General features: G+C 45.0%; 1 protein-coding gene across 2 annotated transcripts in view; it reads right to left on the bottom strand.

The window, feature by feature from the left end:
* Nucleotides 1-19248, bottom strand: part of GCDH (glutaryl-CoA dehydrogenase) — a 357241-nt gene that overhangs the window by 294129 nt on the left and 43864 nt on the right. For both annotated transcript variants that reach the window (XM_069604167.1, XM_069604169.1), the window contains exon 2: nt 6564-6679. In XM_069604167.1, the coding sequence (XP_069460268.1) occupies nt 6564-6666 (103 nt within the window). In that variant the 5' untranslated portion in view covers nt 6667-6679. The remainder of the gene's footprint in view (nt 1-6563; nt 6680-19248) is intronic.

Raw genomic sequence — 19248 nt, 5'->3', positions numbered from 1 at the left:
GCTGCTTGGGTCAGTTCATTTTTGAGTGGTCGAATGGGCACGTTTTCATTTTTTATTTTATTTTTTTAAGATAGCTCTGCCAATCCCATTCCGTAATGCTGAAGTGTGGTGTTCCCCAGGGATCTTGTTCATATCCAACGTGTCACAGGTTTCCCCCCCTTCTCACCTGTCTATGTCGCCTGATGTCCTCTTTAGGCGGAGTCTTCTTTCGTATGGTTCGGTACTTAAATAAGCCCGCTCGGTCGTCCTCGGCTTCCAGATTACGCTCAGCTTCGATGTCCAGGATCACGGGAAACTCCAGGAGTATTCAAGAAGATGTTGGGGGCACGTGGAAGCGGCACAGGGATTCCGGGAAGTAGGAAAGAGGGAAGAAGTCAGGAGAAGGGAATCCAGGGGCCAGGGGATAGCAAGTACCACTAGAGAAGGTTCGGAGCACACGTCCGATCACAGCTAGTAGCAGCGTTGAGACGCGCGGGGCCGCTGAGGTGTGGCTTCTTTATAGAGGACGCTGCGTAGAACGTGAAGATTGGCGAGCAGCGTTCTGAGCTTGCCGCCATGTTGGTAGTATTATGGAGTGTAAGGCCCGACGTGTCAGGGACCAGGAGGCCCAGAAGGGGCGAGTTCGATGGTTCATGACAGCATGCCTCCTCCGGAAACTCGTTCCACTGGATTTGCCCGGGTGTATGAGATGGAACCTTCTGAGTAGCCTGGGAGTATTTAGATTTTAGATAGATTCCCAAGTGCGTTCACTGGGGGGATATCCTTTCCACTCCACCAGGTACTTGAGTTTGCCACGTCTATATCTAGAATCGCAAATCCTGGAGACCTCATACTCCAGTTGGTCATTGATGAGTACTGGTTTGGGCCGAAGGTTAGTTCGAGAGGTCTGAAGATATGGCTTTATTAAGGATGTGTGAAAGACTGGGTGGATTTTCTTCCAGGAGTCTGGAAGCTTGAGTCGGTAGGCCACTGGGTTGATGATTTCCTTTATAAGGAATGGCCCATAATATAGAGGAGCCAATTTATTTGGTCGCAAATTCCGTGGTAGCAGTTTCGAGGACAGCCAAACCTTATCCCCTATGGTGTAGGAGGGTCTTGGTCATCGTTTGGAGTCCGCATACAGTTTGGTCTGGGCCTTTTCTAATTGTTCTTTGGCTTCTCTTTGAACATTAATGAGCATTTTAATCCAGGAATCGACTGTTGGAACTGGTGTAGGATGAGAAAGGATGGAGGGTAGAACCGAAGAGTGGAATCTTTGGCTACAGAAAAAAGGACTGGTCTTAATAGCAGAGTGGTCCATAGGCGAATTCTGCCATTGGTATTAAGAGGGACCAATCGTCCTGGACCTTGGTAACGAAGCAACGGAGGTATTGTTCCAAGGTTTGGTTTACGCGCTCTGTGGCTCCGTTGGTTTGGGGATGATATCCTGAGGAAAGAGCGCATTAGATTCCTAGTATTTGGCAAAGATGTTTCCAGAACTGAGAAATGTATTGGGGCCCTCTGTCTGATATGATCTTGGAAGGAAGTCCATGCAGTCGGAATATGTGTTCCAGGAAAATTCCAGCAAGTTCTGACGAGGATGGCAGTTTAAACAGAGGTGTAAAATGGGCCACATGGGTAAACAAATCAATGGTGACCATGATGGTTGTGCATCCCCTGGAAGGTGGCAATTCCACAATGAAGTCTGTTGCTATGAATTCCCAAGGCCTTGTTGGAAGTGGAGGTTGCTGCAATAGACCCGCTGGTCTCTTGTTGTCATGTTTGTTTTGATTACAGACAGAGCATGCCTGGATATACCTTTGTACATCAGCTTTCCCTCCAGGCCACCGAAATTGCCTTTGTATTAATCGGAGGGTATTGGTAATACCACGATGCCCGGAGTAAAGAGTTTTGTGACAGAGATTTATTATCCTCTGCTGTAGTTTTTGTGTTGGGATGACCAAGGCCAAGTATCCATCTTTGGTCTTCAGTTTCCACTGGTTCTTGTCCGAGATACCTTTCCAGAGTTCCGAGGATTGAGTCTGACTGCGGACTTCATCTAGGAGACTGGTCGCCTGGGCTACAATTATTGTGTGGGGAAACATCTTGGGAAATGTTCGGTCATCAGGAGGTTCATAGTCAGGGTGCCGAGACAAGGCGTCAGCAATTACGTTTTGTGTTCCCGGAACATGGTGAATTTGGAACTGGTATTGAGCAAAGAAGAACGCCCAACGGACCTGACGGCTGTTCCTGCATTCCAGGGCCTGTAACACTTGGAGATTTCGATGTTCCGTCCGAACCTGGACAGGATGTTGTTAAGCTCCTAGAAGTAAATGACGCCAATCGGTGAAGGCTTGACGGATGGCTAGAAGTTCCTTTTCTAAGACTGAGTAATGAGTTTCACTGGAGGACAAAGTCCGTGAAAGATAGGCAATAGGATGTTCCAGCCCGTCATCTAGTTCCCGTTTCAGAACTCCTCCGATGGCATAGTTAGAGGCATCTGTTTCCACTAGGAATGGTCGATTTATATCAGGTTGAACCAGGATGGGGGCTTGTGTAAATTCTGTTTTTAGGCGTTAGAAGGCCTTCTCCTGGGCTGGGGTCCAATGATAGGGAGTATCTTTCTTCAACAAGGAGATGATCGGTTGAACTATCTCGGAGAAGGATGGTATAAACTTCCGATAGAAATTGGCCAAGCCCAGGAAAGATTGGATCTGTTTTACGGAGGTCGGAGTTGGTCAGGATAGTATGGCTTTAGCCTTGGATTGATCCATGCATATGCCATCTGGGCTAAGGACAAATCCTAGATAGTGAACAGTGGAAACATGAAAAAGGCATTTCTCAGGTTTTGCTAGAAGCTTGTGTTCACGTAGCCGTTGTAACACTGATTTAACATGTTCTTCATGCTTGAGAGGATCCTTGGAGAATATCAAAATATCGCCCAAGTAGACGATGACGAAAAGAAATAGCATATCCGAAAACACCCGGTCCATGAAGCGTTGGAAGATTGCCGGAGCATTAGAGAGTCCAAAGGGCACGACCAAGTATTCGTAATGACCAAAGGGTGTTCTGAAGGCTGTCTTCCATTTGTCACCTTCTCTAAAACAAATCAAGTGATAAGCACCCCTAAGATCCAATTTGGTGAATATTACGGCTCCTCTTACGGCTTCCAGGATATCCGAGATCAAGGGTAATGGATAACGATCCTTAAGGGTGCACTGATTAAGACCTCGATAATCAAGACAAGGTCTCAGTTCCTTGGTGCCGAAGACTTGGATGGGAGTATGGTGCCGTTTTTTAGGTTAGTATCTAGGTATTCAAGAAGGGCCTTTTTCTCTGGTTAAGACAGGATGAACATCCTTCCAAAGGGATTCACGGCTGAAGGTTCGGTTTCAATAGCACAGTCCTCAGGCCTATGGGGTGGTAGGGCTTGGACAATAGCAGAAGAGAACACATCGGCGTATTCCTGGTAGGTTTTAGGAACCTGGATGATGTTGGAGACCATAAGAGGATCTTGCTGAGTTGTTGAATGTTCTTCTGATGTTGTCGGTGAAGGATCCTGGAGCAGACAATGGGACATGCAAAATTCGGAACCTAGGAACAGGGAACCAGCTGTCCAATTGATGTATGGGTTGTGTTTTTGTAGCCAGGGCATTCCCAAAACCATTGGGTAATGGGCAGATTTTATGATGTCAAACTTTATCCTTTCTCGGTGATGGTTTATAGCAAGCTCAATTTCCTTAGTCTGAAGGGTTATGGGTCCAGAAGAAAGAGGTCTTCCATCAATTGCTTCTACAGGTTGCTGGACGTTCCGGGATTCGTAAGGAATATGATGTTTAAGGACCCATTCCTGATCTTTGAATATTCCCATGGCCCCACAGTCCACTAGTGCCAGAATGGGGTAGGATTCCTTCTTAGATGACGATAGAAAAGCCTGTAAGACTACCAGGGAGTTTTGTCCAGGAGAGTTCAAGGATGGTATAGATGTGGAGCCTGCATCTCTCTCCCGCGAAACTGAGCTCCATCTAGGATCGGGAGCTGGCGTTTCCCGAACGCCGCGGAGGGGCTAAGGGACATTCTCTGACTAAATGCTTGTCCGAGGCACAGTACATGCATAAGCCAGTATGGATCCTTCTCAACCTTTCTTGGGGGGATATGGGTCCACGGAAGTCCCCTAGCTGCATGGGTTCGGGTTCATTTGTAAGAACATGAGAATCTTCGGATTTTGAAGGGCTCGCAAGTGGATTTTTTTGGATGGTTACTTGGTCTTTCTTTTCTCTACCTTTCTTTCCTGGATGCGGAAATCAATTTATAGAGCAAGATCCACAAGTGCCTGGTAAGAACTAGGACGTGCTACCCTGGCCAATTCATCCTGAACATCTTCATTTAACCCTCTTCGAAAGAGGGTGAAGCAAGCTTCAGAAGGCCAACCCGCTTCTTTAGCCAATTGCTTGAATCGAGTTATGTAGGTGAGCATGTCATGAGAGCCTTGCTGGAAATCGAGTAAACGTTCTTGAGCAATAAAGACCTGTTCTGGGCAGTCAAACATAGTCTTTAGTGCTTGAATGAATCCATCATAATCATCCAAAAGGGAATCTCCGGTGTTAACTAATGGTGTGGCCCAGGCTAAGGCATTCCTGGAGAGGTGAGAAATAATAAAGCCCACTTTAGCCCTGGGGGTGGAAAAATAATAAGGTTTAAAGGTAAAGTGGACCAAACAAGAATCCAGGAATTCTCGGAGGGTTTTTGCACAGCCGTCATATTTGTCAACAATGCCGCCCGATAGCACGCTGTCCTTTGGGGCAGAGTCGCGTGAAAGTACCAATTGTTTCAGCGCAGCGTTCTCCGCTTTCAAGTTCTGTACTTCGGTCGATAGTTCTTGCATGCCACGCATAAGATCCTGGATGGCCGCCTCCATGTCTGTATCGACCTCGGTCAGGTGGTGTCTCAATCTGTCACAGGTTTCCCCCCTTCTCACCTGTCTATGTTGCCGGATGTCCTCTTTAGGCGGAGTCTTCTTTCGTATGGTTCGGGACTCAAATAAGCCCGCTCGGCCTTCCTCGGCTTCCAGATTACGCTCAGCTTCGATGTCCAGGATCACGGGAAACTCCAGGAGTATTCAAGAAGGTGTTGGGGGCACGCGGAAGCGGCACAGGGATTCCAGGAAGTAGGAAAGAGGTAAGAAGTCGGGAGAAGGGAATCCAGGGGCCAGGGGATAGCAAGCAGCACTAGAGAAGGTTCGGACCACACGTCCGATCACAGCTAGTAGCAGCGTTGAGAGGCGTGGGCCGCGGGGGTGTGGCTTCTTTATAGAGGACGCTGCGTAGAACGTGAAGACTGGCGAGCAACGTTCTGAGCTTGCCGCCATGTTGGTAGTATTATGGAGTGTAAGGCCCGACGTGTCAGGGACGAGGAGGCCCAGAAGGGGCGAGTTTGATGGTTCATGACACAACGTTTTATAATGTTTTGACAAAACCTCTGTTTGATATGCTGGATGAGATAGGTATTTCTATATGAACTATGTCGATGACGGCCAGATTTTGTTTAAATTGTAAGCGATCATGGGAAAGACGCAGTGCTAATTAATGACATTTATGCGGATTTCAGAGCTGGGTGGCTCATCTAGCGCTTAATGATGTCAAAACCAGGCTGTTGATCATCGGAACATCTAATTGTTTAAAGAAATTGGGAGAGGAGTATCCGAGCTTTGGAATTGCAGGCTTTAAAGTTGAGGTTGCCATCAAGGTCAAAACTCTTGGGGTCTATTTAGACTCCAATCTCTCCATGAGGCCATATGTTAACAGCATAGTGTACAGCTGTGCCTACTACTTTAAAACTTATATGACAAAGTCATGCCTTTCTGTCTAAACCTAGCTGTTCCATGATTTCCAGAACCGTCATCTGTTCCAAGGGTGATTATTGTGGCAGTCTTCTGGCGTGTGCTAGCTTATAGATAATCTTGTAAAGCTTCAGACAGTCCAGAATGGGGCAGCAAACTTCACTGGCTTCCAGTGGAGTCAAGGGTTATGTTCCTGATGCTTGTTACTCACAAATGTATGTATGGAGCAGCCCTAGCTTATCTGAAGGAGAGAATTGACTGGCTGCCTGCCCACAGAGCATTAAGCTCGACGAATACTTGCCAATTGATCAACCCAGATATCGAGCGAACCAGTAAACTTGCTTTCGATCACATGGCACCAATGTTTTGGAATTCACTAATTCCACTAATTTGAGACGAATCCAAGTTATTTTGCCGTTCAAGCACGCTCTGAAAATGTATCTTTTTAAAGTGACTAATTCTTTGTCTCCGATTCCTGGATTTGACTTTTTTCAGATACAATTTATTGGATTTCTTTTTATGTGTGTCCTGTAAAGTAGGTCTTGTTGGGTCCGGTGTTTGTCTCGATGTAAAATGTTATGCGCCCTGGTGCCTATGGGTTTATTGCGTTATATAAATAAATAGATCACAATGGTTAGCGGTGAGTGCACATTTTGAGGCCTGATTCTGAAACGGAACAACAACAGCTCTGGTACAGACATTAACCTGCATTTTAAGGCAAACAATTGACAAGTGTTCTACTCACCCTTTTGCTTGGCGACGGTCCCCTGCATCCGGATTATGCCCACAGTATGTGCCCTGTGGCGGGCGCAGCTCAGAAGTCTCCATGTTGCAGCTGGTAGCGCCATGTTTCTTCACTCCCTACAGAGGAAAAAAGGGTGAAAGAAGGTATTGTTATGCAATGTCAACTAACTGGCATTCTTAGTTTCGGCTAATAAGTACCTATAAACAAAAACTATTAGCATTGAAAGTGAAGATTGGAGAGAGTCTATGTGTGGGGAGGGACACAGTCTAAGGGGGATGTTTGGACTTTACCAACCCATTGACCGCCAAAGACTATGCTCGTCCTCATGGCCATTCCCACCCATTACTTGCCAAATCAACTCCAAACCTTCACTATCTATTTGATCTAACCCTGTGCTTTTAAAGTAATTCTAATGTTTTTTCTAAGCAGTCTTCTGTAAGAAAATCGCTTATTTTCAGCTGTAAACTAGGTTGCTCCTGGTGTAATGAAAATGTCTTAACGAAGTGAATCTTCATTTTTCCAATTTCTTAGCAATATATGTGTCCTTGCATCTGCTTCCTGCATTACATTTGTAAAAACAGTTTTACCATTATTAAAGGCATCTGTTAAGCCTAGTGTAAGGGTTCAGAAATGTGAGGCGACACATTTCAGAGGGTTTTTCAAACAGTGCCATTTTATTAAATCAAAATGTAAATCCAGCACCTCACTTGCCCTACTCTAACAAGGATTTCCCTGCCTGAATAAACTAAGGAAAAACACTCTAGCATAACATTTCTGGCTTCACACAGAAAATATATGGCAATTCGAAATGTCAATACATGTATTTGCAACACCTTCAAAGTCTTTGTTTGTAACCTGAGCGAACTCCCCTTCCCCAGGTTTCAGGTTAAAGTCAGTTCTGTTGAATAACACAAAACAACAAGGAAATCCAGGATTGAAACAGAGTTCCAACACAGTTCCTGATAACGTCAGTTTGTTAAAGAAAACGTCTAACACACCACAGTTCAACACAGAAAAGATCCCTTCCCTCCAGGAAATATATGGTTCAAAGTTCCTTAAACAGCACCAAAGGGATTCTTGGTCAGGATGATTGCTGTTGCAATTTATATGATTCACAGGACCCAAATAAACTGAAAGTGACTTCTCTTCATAGTTCTTCTCTTGCAGCACCATGTAACACATCTTCTTAGTCCCAAAAAAGTACCACAGCCTTTCTTTCCTGGCACAGTAAACACCAATTGCTCCCTTCACAGTGCTTTTCTCTTGGCACAATGAAACACAACAACTTCTACGACTGCAAGGGTAACTCACACCCGGTCTTCTACTTCCACTTCTGCATGGTCCACTTTCCTGTCAGACCCAACTCCTTCAGAAATACACCATGCAGTTTTCACTTCTTTGCTTTTGATGTTTCAGTTCCACTGGCACTTTCAAAGGTTAACATTTCTTCAACGTTAAACAGCTTTAAACATTTCTTCACAACGTTACAGCAAAGACAAGTTGTATACCAATGCCCTTTTAACTCCGCTAGACAAGCAATGTCTATGTCTCTTTAACTCCTCTAGGGCCACTTTCCAACCACTCTGGTCTTTTATCAAGCCACCAACCAAGTATTTTCAATGTAACCTCTATTGGTTTTGTCAATGTGAGTTCATTATTCATTTGCAGTTTCTTTCACATCATAGTCATTCATTTACAAGCTCTACCTTCAAGGATGTTATATTAGCCCCTTTTCCTCTGGTAGCAACAGTTATTCCCAAAGAAACCTTTACTTTAGTCTCTTTTGACTGAGGGCAATGCTTGTTCACCTCTGGGCTTAAGGTAGTGCTTGTTTGCTCTATTTGGTTCACAATGTTGAGGTTTAATTCTTGGTTTCACAGGATACAATGTTATGATGGCTTCACTGAGGTCTTGTCTTTGTGTTAAAGTCACCTTTAGGTGCACGTGACCCTTATTAACGTTATTAAAAGCTGTTTTATCATCTATGAGGTTTGAAACTTTCTTCTACAGCATATTTGTCTATACGCGAGTGCTACAATTGTTGCACTCCATTGTCTGACATGCTCCGGTCAGCTTCATTCTTATCCCAACTCATCCTACCAGGCCCTGTGACACAGCCTTTAGGAATACCAGGATTCACTCGAGATTAGCAAAATTGTTTGGACCCCCCCGCCAGATCTTCCACTAAACATCCTCTCGAGAGAATCAACTCAGCCCCTCCTCTTACCACTATTAGTGACAAACCTACCACCAACCTTTTACCTCAGCAAACTCGGTATAACTAACGTATGCCAACCCACTCACAAATTAAACACTCTAGCACCGACCCTCCGTCACTTGATGCATCGGCTTTCCCTGCAACTCCACCCCCATCAGACAACCCCACCTCAGACCTCAAAGGAGCATTAATTAATGCCAGATCTTTAGTTGTGCACCCTATAAAGATATCCAACCTGATTTTGGCCGAAAATTATGATTTCCTGGCCATAACCGAAACCTGGCTGCATGAGGCAGCAGGCCCAGCTATCATGCTTGAAGTACCGGATGGTTACACTATCCCCATTGCTAAAATTAGCCCGTCTATAAGAATCGACTCATCCCTACACCTTACTTCCTGCGAGCCCTTCACAGCTAAACTGCTCATCGCTAACTCACAGACTCTGACAATACATCTCTTATACAGATCCGCAGGCCCGATTGGGTCTTTCGAGGAAGACCTATCTTCCATGCTCATCACAAATTCTTTTATTAGGAGACTTCAATTTGGGCTTTAATGACCCCCTTGACACATTTGCAGCAAGTATGGCCCTCACCATGTCAGAATTAGGAATGACACGGAAAGTAAACCTACCAACCCATGACAAAAGGAAGAACTCTAGATTGTGTGGCGGAATATAATTGCAATGTCACTATCACCGCCATCACCCCTGAAATCTGGACGGACCACCACCTTGTATCTTTTAACCTCGCCACTACCAAACCAACTTCTAAAAAAATGTGATCATTGCCCCTCCAACTTTAACGAGGAATATAAAGAATATCACTACAGATACCCTTACCTCTCATTCTTCCTACCCTCAACGCCCTACCAGACAACATGGACCCCAATATGTTAGTCACAGAATACAATAAAATTATGACGGCATCACTTTATTCCATTGCCCCTCTCAAAATGATACATAGTAAACTTATAGCACACCTCAATTCCTGGTTTACACCACAATTGAAAGTGTTACGTTTGGAGAAAAGAAGATGTGAAACAACTTGGAGACTACTCCCTGCCCCAGAAAATAGAACTCATTTTAACAAGATATCAGTTCTTTACAAAAAAAGAAATCTGTTTAGCAAAGCGTGAATCCTACAATAACCAAATATAACAAGCCTAATCCAGCACGAAGGAACATTTTGTAATTCTCAAAGAATTAGAAACTCCCATCCCAGTACAAGACACCTGCACGGAGGATAAAATATGGTGCACTAACCGTCGGTCTGCTTTAGCTAACAAAATAACCTCCACCCCCTCCAGACAAAATTGCAAAAAGAAAGCGTCTCTCCCTACTATACACCCCTGTATATCCTCCCTTGTAGCCCCCCCAAAACCCTCTAACCCGTTTCAACTTCTCCAAAGACACCATTCTTGAGACAGAAAAAGTAATCGAGACACAAAAATTAATACTATTACTTAAGCACTCAAACTGCCAGGGCGACCAATGCCCTGCTCAACTTTTCAAGGACGCAGCGAGAGACTTGGCACCCTTCACATCAAAATTTATCAAGGCCTCCTTTACATCGGGCTCGATCCCAAGCACCCTCAAAGAGTCCCGAGTACTCCCCCGCTTGAAAAAACCAACGCTAGACCCATCCATCCCGACCAACTACCGCCCTATCACTACAGTGCCCTTCCTCCTTCAAATAATAAGGTTGCTTACTTAGAAATCCAAAAATTCCTGGAATCCAACCACTTACTAGGAGTGCGACAATCAGGCTTCCGTCCCCAACATGGAACAGAAAAAGCATTAATAGACCTCAAGGCTCAAATAGACAAACTCAGGGATAAAGGGAAATCAACACTTCTCCTTTTAGATCCCTCTGCCACATTCGCCCTGGTTGATCCCAAGGTCCTTTGTGCCTCTTAAAATCAGCTGCGCATTTTTCCAAAGAAGCCATTACATGGATTAAATCATTTCTCAGTAATAGGGCTTTGAGAGTCTTCTCACCCTCAGCTGCTGCAGACCCACCCCCATCCCTTGTGAAGTACCCCAGGGATCTTGTGTTTCGCCCACCCTGTACAACATTGTTACCAAGCCCCTTTTCGACGATCTGGACCATCTCGGTATCATCTACACCAACTATGCAGATGATACCCGGATTCTCCTTCCACTTTCAGGGGATTATGACAAGGATTTGGCCTTGGTGAACAGGGTCTACCTCGTCATCCAGGCATGGATGGCAACACATGTTCTATGCCTGAATAACGACAAGACTGAACTCATTATCCTGGGCCCCTCCCCCAACCTATCAAGGTTGCCAACGAGGTAAAAATTCTAGGTTTCTACCTCGACTCCACCCTTTCATTCACCAAGCAAGTCAACTCTGTGGCATCCACGACTGCATACACCTACAAACTCATTAGAGCAGGCAAAGCCTTTCTCTCTAAGATAGCTTTATCACCCTTGCCAGAGCCCTGATATTGTCTAAATTAGACTACTGCAACGCCCTCTACATTGGTTCCAACAAATACATCATGAAGAGAATCCAAACCCTCCAAAACAACGCCCTTAGAGCGGCCTTGGGCATCTCCAGGAGAGATCACATCTCCGAATTCAGAAAACAAAACAACTGGCTCTCTACGAGTGATAAAATCCAGCTTAAAACCGCCTCTCTGACATATAAATGTCTCAATAACGCAGCCCTCCTCTACCTTAGTGAAAGATTTTGTAGAAAATCGTCAACTAGGCCCACTAGATCAGCAAAAGCTAACTGCCTCATTGTCCAAAGAACTACACTATCTACGGTGGGAGGTTGTACCTTTCCTGTTAAAGCTGCTGGGCTATGGCATTCTCTGCCCCCTACTGCACGAGCGGACCAGCCATATCTTCAGTTCAGACAGAATCTTGTCAATCGATTCAAAGCACATGATCAGTAAAGCCAGACATTTGCCTCACAGTCCTCAAATATTGATTGCCTTTCACCAGCATGACTTGCTACTGTATCTTCTTTCGTCTGTTCTACTTTCAACTTGTGCTACCCTGTATTGATCTCTCTATGTATTGTATGTATTGTATTTTGCCTATGTAACTAAACTGCCAACTGTCTTGTAACCGCTGCGCCCTGACACCCTCGGGTCCGGTGTGCATTATATATGAATAAACAAACAAACAAGTGAAAAGCAACTGGTTACAATTGCCCGCTGCACTGCCTGAAGGTTTGGGGATGCGCAGAAACACCGGCTCCTCGGCCCTTGTCACAGGCTGCAGGACTTCTACTATGGTTGTTTTCTCGACCGGCACTCTTCTCTCAGCTAGCTGCCTTTGGTCTCACCACACAAGCATGGAGTTCGGCTCACCATGACCCCTTGCAGGACGCCAGTCTGCAGGCACTGTCTGCTGCACGCTTCTCACAGCGAATGCTCTGCAATCAGGTTCACTTGGGGGAAAGCCTTCAAACCGTACGCTTCCTGCTGCGCAACCTCTGCATTCCAGTGGGGGAAAGGACCAACTCAGGGCTGATAACTGGAATAAACGGATGGAAAGTCCCGGCGTCCTGTCTTTCCTCCCACTTCTGTGGATTCTGTCAGCAACGTGCTTTCCTCTACCACTTCCTCCTGCCCTAGCAATTACTTCTGCTGCAAACCCTGCTACTGCTTCTCCAACCATGACCACATCTAATGGCTTGCACCCGAGGGAGCTTTTTTAAGCCGCTCAGCCTTCCTCAAGTGTGGGCTGTAAAGCCTAATTGCCTGAACTTCAGGCCTCTTTTTCGTCCCAGTACTCTTGGGATTGTTTTACACATTTTTACAAATGCGTTATCAAGTTTTGTCACAAAAGGGAAAGGCAGTTAATTTACACAACCATTCACATGTTTCCTTTCTCCATACCTTTGGGAGCAAGAGGGATGTTTGGCCACTTCAGGTTTAACGGGTTCTGTAAAGTATGCAAGGACTATAACTTGGTTACAACTAAGATTTAATGTTATAGCAACGCGGCAGCTGGCACTGCTTGTTATCGCAGGCTCCAACTGTCAAATCACACTCGAGAACAAAACACATGAGTAAACATTCCAATAAAGAATCAGATGACATCACAATATCCTTAGTCTTTTATACAAAGAAAACATATGCATTGGAGTACAATTTCTTGTACATACTTAAACACTTGGCTAATACTAAATTGCTACATATTGATAACAGAACATTAAGACTTGTTAATCTCAACACATCTCCTCCCTTACAGTTTGAACAAGTTAATTCCAAGTAATGGTCCCTGAACAAAACAGCTTTGAACAAGTTTATTCCAAGTAATAGTCCTTGAACCAAGACGGTGTATTCCTTGCCCTTCCTGAATTTGATTCTGTTCCAATATTCACTTGTAGATCATCGCTAGATTCTCCTTTGAGAAACTGTTAATTTTCCTTAACACAACAGTCTGGGTGTTTGCCAGCATGGTTGACACTCGGACCATGGTTATCTGCTTCATCACTATGTGGACATCTGACTAATCTGGACATGGACCAGCATTCACCCCCTTCCATAATAACCACATTTCCCCTCACAACAACAATCTTATTGGGACCAATAAACTTGCTTTCCAGGCATTTAGGAGTTAGTCTGGGATTCCTGACAAAAACTAAATCACCTTCCTTCCAGTTTGTTTCCTTGTTTTTCTTTCTACATCAAATTTCATTTTATATTCATCTTGCGCCTCTCTAAAGAGTGCCATAATCTTCTCACGATCTATGTTGACACTCTATGCCATATCCAGCCAGCCCGGACAAAGCTCTGTGCCTGGTTGTCTGCCTTTAAGCGACATGAACGGGGATATTTTTGTAACAGAGTGCGGTGTAGTACAATAGTTCCAAACCATCTCTCCTAGAACTTTTCACCAGTTTAATCCCGAAGCCATGGCTAGCTGTAACCCACCTTTCACAAACCTATTGGCCCTTTCCACCAGGCCATTGGCCCTGGGGTGGTATAAGGCTGTTCTGGAATGTTTAATGCAAAATTTCTTCAGAAAAGCCAACATCCTATAGGAACAGAACTGAACCCTGTTATCAGTGACCACCTCTGCAGGAAAGCCCTCCCTGTGGAACACCTCCTCAAACAATACAATCATTTCTGAGGTAGTGACCTCACCAAGTGCTTTCCACTCAATCCATTTGGCCTGGTAGTCTATTAGCACAACTAAATATCTGTAGTCATCACCTAAATTCTGCAATGGTCCTTCCAAATCAACAGCAACTTTTTGCCAGGGTTCCTTGGGTACATTAACAAGAATTATTGGTACTTCTCTGATTGTTTTGCTTTTATCGCTTCTCTCACACTCTTTGCAGTTCCTTACACATCTCTCAACATCACTATCAACACCAGGCCACCAGAATGCTTGACGTAGGTATCTCTTTGTGCCACCCATGCCTAAATCTCCCTGGTGGGCTACACTCACCAAATGAGATCTGATACTACTGGGAGGTATAACTTTGTTGCCCTTCCTGAGTTGAAGCCCATCCTCCGACAAATTTAATTAATCTTTTACTCCATAATACCTGTCAAATCCTCTCTCAATCTCATTCTTGTGAGGCCAGCCTGCTCTAGTCCACATTTTTACTTGTTTCAACACATCATCCTCTTCATCAGCACTTTCCCATTTACTCTTGTCTATGGCATCATATTCCATTTGTGATATATTGAACTCTTGACTCTCAGGAATTTCACCTACTTCATTGTCACTTGTCGGTAACCTGGATAGGCAATCTGCCACAACATTTTCTCTACCAGGTATGTATACTACTTTGAAATTGTAACCCAGTAGTTATACCATCCATCTTGATATTCTGTTAGATCCCTTGGCCCATTCAACACTGCCCATCAACTAAACCAAGGGCTTATGGTCTCTTCTCACAAGAAAAGCTTGGAAAGAAAAAACGTAAAATGTGAAACAGCCCATGATACAGCCAACGCTCCCCTCACTATGACGGAATAGTTTTTCTCCGCCCCCCTCAGTGGTCTTGAGGCAAAAGCTATTATGTGTTCAACCTTGCCAGAATCATATTGGGCCAAAGCAGCGCCCAAACCTAGGGTACTTGCATCTACCGATAACAAAGTTTTCATGCCTGAAACAAAACCCCCTAATGATGGTGCCTGGATGATACCCTTTTTGATTTGCTGAAAGGCTTCTTGACACAAATTCGACCAGTCATATTTCACCCCTTTCTTAAGCAGATCTCTCAAAGGAGAGGATATCGTAGCAAAACCACTAAAAATGTGTGGTAATACTCCGCCAGACCCATGAAAGAACGTAATTGGTCCTTTTCTGGGGCTGGGGAGCATTGCTGATACTTTCAATAAGCAATTGTTTGGGGGAAATTCCATCCTTGGAAATCTTGTGACCAAGGTACTCCAGTTCCTAACAGCTATCCTGCACTTGTTCCTTTGAACAGTTAGACCTGCTCCTCTAAGTCTGTTCAAAACAGCTCTCAATATTTCATCATGCTCACTTTCATCATCCGCAAACACTAGAATCGCCCTGGAACACAGTATCTTTGTTCAACCCCCTCAAAACCTCTTCCATCACCTTCTGAAATACAGACGCAGCCGAAGCTAGTCCAAACGGCATACAATTGTACTTAAACATGCGCTCAGGTGTGATAAAGGCGGTTAAATGTTGGGACTCTCTAGAAAGGGGAACCTGGTGATATGCCGCTGAAAGATCGATAACTGAAAACAACTTGGGTTCACCAAGTGTGGAGAGAGCTTCTGAAACGTTAGGAAGGGGATGCCCCTCAACTATTATATTCTGGTTTAAACTACATAGGTCTACACACAATCTTAGTTTCCCATTGCTTTTGGCCACTAAAACTATGGGCGACAACCACTCTGTGGCTGTCACCGGCTCGATCACACCCTTGTTTATAAGATCATTCAATTCGTTACGCAGTTGTCCCTTCATATTCAACGGCAGCTGTCTCACTTTATGAATAATGGGCTGTGCATCCTTCTTGAGTTTTATATGATGTTCAAAATGTTTAGGTCTTCCTAGGCTTCTTTGCTCCTCCCATCCCAACAATGAAGCACCTTTTCTTGCCACTAAAATGTTTGCATTGCATTGCATCTCCTTGTACACTACCTTCGCAGAAAATGGTCCCAAAATCTCTATGGAGGATTCGGCATAACCACATGGACGAATGTCAGTTGGGCCAATCAAACTTTCACTCTTCCTCAAAGTATTTATTAAAGTGTCTCGTGAAATAATAGTCCACGGAGAGCACGTGTCAACTTTCATTGTGATTTTGTAGCCATCAATATCAAATTCATATTGATAACAGAACATTAAGACTTGTTAATCTCAACAGGTTCCTCCTTAAGTGGGGTATGTAAAGATGTTGCACCCACTTTGCCCATATTTCTAAACTTAGCATGGGGTTCAGAAACATAATGGCAATAAGCCATTGTAGGATTTGGTATACACAAAAGATTACTCCTGCTGAAAGGCGAATACCGCGTTTCATCCGAGAGGATCCCTTCAACACCCTTGGTCTGGTCTCCTCCCAGGTGAGCCTCCTGCAGTGCACCACCCCCAAAGTCAGGATCAGGAAGCGTGTCAGTACTCACCAAAGGACGAAAAGACAGACCTATTATTCACTCCAGTGATCTTGCAAACCGAAACCTAAAAGGTAGGGCCTGCCCAATGAGGGTCACCTTCCTTTTGATATACACCCCTCTGTTTACTGAACAAACAAAGGTCTAGGTCAAATGAAAGGGCAAAGGTACCACCAGGCATGCACCAAGCTGTGGAAATAAGGATAGGTCTTAGTTCCAAAATAGGTCAGCACAAACCTGAGGAGGCTTGGGGTTACAGCCGGTATTTCAAGGGTTCATCTGGTGGCAAAAAGGCTCTGTTCTCACTCTAAATAGAAACGAGAGCATAGAAACATGAACTGATCGAGTGGTTTGGGAAGGGTGAGTATGATTCCTAAGGAATGGGTGCCTTACCTAAATTGATAGAGTGAAGTCCTGTGAGTGTTGAGTGATCAGAATATCAGTTGCAGGGCAAAAGGAGTGCAGAAAAGGGAAAGAGGAAGTGGTTAGTATGGTTAGTAGGGACCTATCCCCGGGTAGCAGGAGTATGCACAAACGACGGGATGGCGCACAGATAAACAGCAGAGTGTCCTTAGTCTACTGCACAACACAGCCCCCAAAGGTCCAACAGTAAACTAGGGTCCATAGGCCCACAGACTCAGAGTGTTAGAAACCACCATAAACGTGGGGAAATCCGGAAAACCGTCCATTACACAACAACAGTTTGTTACGAGGTAACCAGAAGAACAGAGGTACCAAATCTAAATCCAAAGCAATCCGTAGTGTAGAAACAGGGTCAAAACAGAAACAGGGTCAAAGCGAGTCATCAAGACAAGGGACATGGAAACCAAGATGCGCACGTACTTACTGGAATCAGAAGCGAAAGCGCCATTCTGCGGGTTGATCTTTATGGTTCCGGGAAAGCAGGTGTGGCACGCTGTTACACGCTGCATTGGGTAACCATGGTGACACTGTTACTCGACATGAGAGCGAGGCAGCTGCGATACAATGCCTGAGTGCGTGGCGTCTGCTTAGGTACCATGTCAACAGACAGCATCATAGGAAAGTTGATGCTGAGACACGTTTACGCGTCGGATGCGCATTATGGCGTAGATTCATGACAAAGCATCGGCCTTTCCCTGGACACATCTGGGAGGAGCCTTAAGGTACCATACAAAAAGCCAGTGCTTGTTTTTGTATGGTTCCAGTCATAGTGTCCGAACCAATTGGCACTCAAACTTTTCTCTACACCTCATTTTGAAACTTCATTCCCATTCTGGGATTCCTAGGTGGTACTCAAGCGCCCACTCGTCGTGAGTGCCAATCCGATCACCCATATGTGTATGCACCACCTCTTAAGTCCTACAAAGACATCCTTGTTCATTCAACAGGTGGGAGATGCAGATATCACTTAAGGATGAGGTCACACTGTCGGAGCAGTGTTTAGGCGTTTAGTGTTGCCAGGCAGGGAGCATGGCCTTTGGCTATGCTTTGGCACAGCAACACTGTGCAGAGTAGGGTTGCTTCAGGGCAGTTCTGCAGTTCACTGGCAGAGCCATGCCAATAGGACGTGCTTGCCTTGGAAAGAACTGAGGTTGACGGACAGGATTTGTGCAGGGTTTAGTACATGACTAGCATGGAGTGCTTACGGCCGAGTTCTAGAATGCAGGACCTCACTGTTTATATAGCAGCCCTTCCTCTTCCAGTTCTCAAATGGGTTCCCTTTCTAGAAAATGTCTACCCATAAAAACACACAGTGCAAAGCTTAAGGGAGACTTTGACACCAAGTTTATAGTTAACCAAATGCCAGGCACGAAAGTAAATAATTAAAGACATTTTAACACTCTTTGTACAAAGAGCATTATGACCAATATTATGCAAGTGGCAGCCGTGCCCATTCGCTTAAAAATCACAACTACAGCCATCCATGACACGCCGAGAGAGCTGGGGCTCACTGTTAGGAGAGTTAACAGTCCAGCCCCTTCACCTTATTAATGCTTACACGATCCAAGTACCACTGGCACTGGATGTGATGTAGCTGGGATTTCCGAAGAGCCATCCCCATATAACCCTTCCCTCAGTTCATTTTTTCTGTGTGCCATAGGCTCAGCTTCAGGACCTTGCTACTCAGTGTTTCACCAAATCCAAGAATGTCTCAAAGACTTCAGGCTTCAAGCTGGTCTGTGATTGCAGGAGATAGAAGAGAGCATTAGATGTACATCAGTTCTGTATTTGAGCATGCATCAGGGCACTGATGCCCACAGTTAATCCCATACAATGCGCCCACAGTTAATCCCATACAATGCGCCCACAGACCATCCAGGAACGGGACACTAAACGGTTCAATGTGTCCCATAAAGGCGAGGAGACATGCTCTCTATCACCCCAGGTTTAGCAAGGCATGTCAGCTCTGCAGCGCCATCGCCCAAAGCTAGCCCCTCTTGTGCTTCTTCTGGTCTCTTTTTGTTGGTTTCACAAGAGGTCCAAATCAAGAATCAAGTCATCTTCTTGCAGGCACCACTGCTCTTTGGAATCAAATAGATAACACTATTGAAGACATAGTTCTAATGAGGAACTGGTGCAAATCAAGGCATCTAATGTGGAGGATTTAGGATCTTGCTCTGGAGGCAATTGCTGCTCCTCTGTCAGCCAGTGCTGTGAAGCCACAAACCCAATCAGAGATCGGACAGTACGTTGCCTGCAGGAGATTATGAGGACCTTAAAGTGCACACCCTGATATGGAGATCGCAGACGTGGGGTCTTCAGGTGGACAGAGGGTTGGGTACATTGCCTTAGCCTCCCTCAATACTGTCATGAACAAAGTGGCTGACTGCCATTGGCTCCCTGCCCCCGTAGCCTCACTTGGGGACGTCTAGGTGTCAGAGTGTAAGCAAG

The sequence above is a fragment of the Ambystoma mexicanum genome, chromosome 3q (assembly GCF_040938575.1).
Source record: "Ambystoma mexicanum isolate Mex_15411 chromosome 3q, UKY_AmexF1_1, whole genome shotgun sequence".
NCBI lineage: Eukaryota > Metazoa > Chordata > Amphibia > Caudata > Ambystomatidae > Ambystoma > Ambystoma mexicanum.
Note: the sequence above shows the minus strand (reverse complement) of the source record. Positions and strands in the feature narration are given on the sequence as shown.